The sequence below is a fragment of the Humulus lupulus genome, chromosome 1 (genome assembly GCF_963169125.1).
Source record: "Humulus lupulus chromosome 1, drHumLupu1.1, whole genome shotgun sequence".
NCBI lineage: Eukaryota > Viridiplantae > Streptophyta > Magnoliopsida > Rosales > Cannabaceae > Humulus > Humulus lupulus.
In genome coordinates, this window is record NC_084793.1 from 111,497,231 (window position 1) to 111,501,262 (window position 4,032).

The 4,032-nt window shown below is 40.3% G+C and overlaps 1 protein-coding gene across 1 annotated transcript; it reads left to right on the forward strand.

Moving 5' to 3' along the window:
• Window positions 1–1,001: 1,001 nt before the first annotated feature.
• LOC133819802 (uncharacterized mitochondrial protein AtMg00860-like) lies at window positions 1,002–1,493 on the forward strand. Its single transcript, XM_062253149.1, has one exon. The coding sequence runs from the start codon at window positions 1,002–1,004 to the stop codon at window positions 1,491–1,493; it is 492 nt and encodes a 163-aa protein (XP_062109133.1).
• The last annotated feature ends 2,539 nt before the right edge of the window (window positions 1,494–4,032 follow it).

A 4,032-nucleotide genomic window follows, 5' to 3' on the forward strand; every position in this document is an offset into this window, starting at 1 on the left:
GAACCTATGCCTAGTGTCTGGGGGTGTCGCTACCTTCAAGGGAAGATATGTTGGTGCGGTCATGGGTAAGAGTCGTAACAATTTGGGCAGAGCGATGTGAATTAACATTAGACCTATTGATTTTGGACCTACACGAATACTATGTAATATTAGGGTTTAAAGGGTTATCTAAGTGTGGTGCCATAGTGAATTGTAAGAATAGGAGAGTGGTTTTCAAACAAGTGGGAGAAGAGTCATTTACATTCCAAGGTGCAGCCAGGGAAAAGAAATTCGCGATGATCTCCGCCATGAAGGTGAGGAAGATGTTAGGGGACGGTTCCATGGGATATCTGGCATACGTTGTGGATAAGGATAAAGAGGGTACGTTACAACTAGCCGAAGTTCCCATCATATGCAAATATCCTAAAGTATTTCCCGATGACCTTCCTGGCCTACCACCAGAGCGAGAAGTGGTGTTCGATATAGAGATTATTCTAGGGATGATGCCCATTTCAAAAGCTCCGTACCGGATGGCACCATCGGAATTTTAGGAGTTGCAGGCTCAACTGCATGAGTTGTTGGATGAAAAGTTCATTAGACTAAGTCATTGTCTATGGGGAGCCCCGATATTATTTGTAAAGAAGAAAGACGGCTCCATGAGAATGTGTATAGACTATCAGGAGATGAACAAGTTGACGATTAAGAATCGATATCTGCTTCCCTGGATTGATGATCTATTTGACCAACTCCAAGGAGCATCGGTATTCTCCAAGATAGATATCTGATCAGGTTTCCATCAGCTCGAAGTTAAGGAGTTGGACATACCTAAGACAGCATTTCAGATGCGGTATGGTCACTACGAGTTCTTAGTGATGCCCTTCGGACTCACCAATGCACCCGCCACATTCATGGACCTCATGAGCTGTGTGTTTAGCGAGTTTCTGGTTAAATTCTTCACTGTGTTTATTGACAATATTTTGATATACTTAAGGAACTAGGAGGAACATGTGGTGCATTTGGAGATGGTTCTTCAGCGTTTAAGAGAACAAAAACTTTATGCCAAATTCTTCAAGTGTGAATTTTGGCTGGAAAAGGTGAGTTTCTTGGGCCATGTGATATCAAGAGAAGGGATATTCGTGGATCCTACCAAGATAGAGGCAGTAAGTCACTGGAAACCTTTGAAAAATGCTCAAGAAGTGAGAAGTTTTCTTATATTAGCAGGGTATTATAGGATTTTCATAGAAGGGTTCTCGAAAATAGCAACTCCAATGATCGCTCTTACTAGTAAAAATACTAAGTTTTTATGGATCGAACAGTGTGAAAGGAGTTTCCAAGAACTAAAGATGAGGTTGACCACTGCCTTAGTGCTGACTATCCCATTGGGGCAGAGGGATATGCGATCCACAGCGATGCCTCAAGATAAGTACTGGGATGGTACTGGTGCAACATGGCAAGGTGAAAGCTTATGCGTCCCAACAGCTAAAGAATTACAAAAAGAACTACTCGACGCATGACTTAGAGTTGGCTACAGTAGTGTTTGCATTAAAAATTTGGAGGCAATATCTCTATGGGATACATTGCAATAATTACACCGAGCACAAGAGCCTCGTATTTCTTCACCCAGAAGGAATTGAACATGAGGCAGCGCCAGTGGTTAGAACTGTTTAACAATTATGATTGTGACATTCTACACCATCCCGGAAAGGCCAATAAGGTGGCAGTTGCTCTGAGTCGGCAGTTAATGGCGTACGTGATGACAATGCGAGAAATGCCCTTGGAACTGCAAGGTGACTTCTCTACATTGGATCTCGAGGTAGTTGTTGGCAAATTAGCAAATCTATCAATGCAACCCACCATTATGGAAGCCATACAAGGTGGATAGCTTTTGGAACCTTGGTATGAGCGAATGAAACACGAGGTGAGGAAGGAAATGTGACCAAGATTCCACATGTCGAAAGATGGTGTTTTAGGATTTAAAGGTAGCATACTTATACATAGAAAATATTGTACGACTACATGGATTACCTAAGTCCATCATTTCAAACCAAGACGGATGTTTCACCTCGGCATTTTGGAAAAGGATGCAAGAAGGTTTGGGGACTCAACTTAAGTTTGGCACTACTTTCCATCCCCAAACAAACCATCAAAGTAAGCGAACGATCCAAACCCTGGAATACATGCTGAGAGCCTGTGTTCTCAACTTCTAGGGGTCGTGGAGCAAAAAACTTTCGTTGATGGAATTTTCTTAAAATAATAGCTACCACGACTCTATTAATATGGTGATGTATGAAGCCCTGTATGGGCAAAAGTGTCGATCCCCAAATCATTAACACGAAACCGGTGAAAGAAAATTATCGGGTACAGAGGAAGTGGACAAAGTTACCGAGGATATCAAGAAGATTCGAGAGAGGCTGCAGACCTCCATAGATCGACAGCACAAATATGCAGACCAACGCCGAAGACCCTTGTCATTTGAAGTCAGAGATAAGGTGCTCGTGAAGGTAGCTTCGTTGAAGGGAGCTCTGCATTTTGGTAAGAAAGGAAAATTGAGTCCAAGATATATCGGACCTTTTGAGATAATGGAAAAAATCAGTATGGTAGCATATCGATTAGCTCTCCCACGTGTGTTGGCTCGAGTACATGAAGTATTCCATGTATCAATGCTGAGAAAATATGTTGAAGACCCGAGCCATGTACTTAGTTACAAATAGTTGGAACTGGATCCGAAGCTGTGTTACGAGAAGAAACTGTTGAGGATTTTGGATCGTAAGGATAAGGTGTTGTGTAGAAGAAACAATATGGGAACCCAAAGACCAGATGATAGAGTTATACCCGCAGTTGTTCTATGTTTTGAGAACGAAACTTGTATAAACTGTATGTATTGTAACGCCCCGCGTTTAGGGCACCGGGTAAAACCCTAGTTCGGGTATTTTAATTTCGTGTATTATGTAATATATCAGGTGAAAATTTTATGGTACAAGAAGTAGCAATGTGTGACTGCTTGCTATGTTGTGATAAGTGTGGTTTTCTTTTTAGAAACCGAGACTTTTGGTCGTGGACCAGGTTCAAAACACTAATCGAGTAAAAAATCTCGTATTAATTAAATAGGAAGTACTATGGAATAAAAATATTAATTTTCTCTAACACTGAGACTTCATAGTCGAGCCAATAAATTTAAGAAAAATTGATCAAGTATTTAATTCCAATCGACAGGGTTTAAGAATGGAAATTATTGCCCTAGACCATAAGGGCATTTTGGTCAATTTGAGTAAATTACCAAAATTATGTGTTATGTGACAAAATTTATTTAATTAATTTTAGATTGGGATTTTTAAAAACTATAGGGTAAAATTTTGGTAAAAAATTAGAAGGGAAATTACCAAAGAGTCCTTGAATGCCTTAAAGTGTGGTAAAATTTACCAAGGCCATAAAAGTCTTTTCACAAGGGAGGAGAGAGAAGGGTGGGCGGCTAGGCTATGCCTATGCACTCAAGTGTCTTATGACACATATCCTAGGGAAGGTTAAGAGACTACCCTAATGATTAGTGCTCTTCCACATTTTTGTCCTTAATCCTTTTTCACCAAAACTACACGCTTCCCTCAAAAATCATTTTGTTCGCTCAAAAAACTTTCTGTCTTCCACTCTACACTCCCAAAACCGAAAGTTATGAGAACCTTGGCTGCCATTTCTCTTCTCTTCAGAAGCTTGGTTCACTCATTCTCCATTGAAGGAAGGAGAAGCTCAAGGGAAGACTAGTGAAGAAGTAAGTATGAAACATTGTCCATTCACTTCTTTTCTTCTTCAAATTTGAAACCCTAAGGAGTGGAATATGCATGCATGTGAACTAATAGCCATGCATTGCAAAGATCTTGTGTTCTAGGGTTGAAGGGAGGTTGTTCTAGGAGAATCTCAAAGTTGAAGCTTTTTGGTGATCTAGTGAAAACAAAGGTAAGGGTTCTAGAGTTTTTGAGTTTTTCCATTCATCTAAAATATCCTACTCTAAAATTCTCTTAAAAATCTACATGTGAAACCTATGGGTCTCGGTTTGAGAGT

What these genes read in the sequence shown, in the direction of transcription:
- LOC133819802 (XM_062253149.1), top strand. Translation starts at nt 1,002, where the DNA reads ATGGTTCTTCAGCGTTTAAGAGAACAAAAACTTTATGCCAAATTCTTC.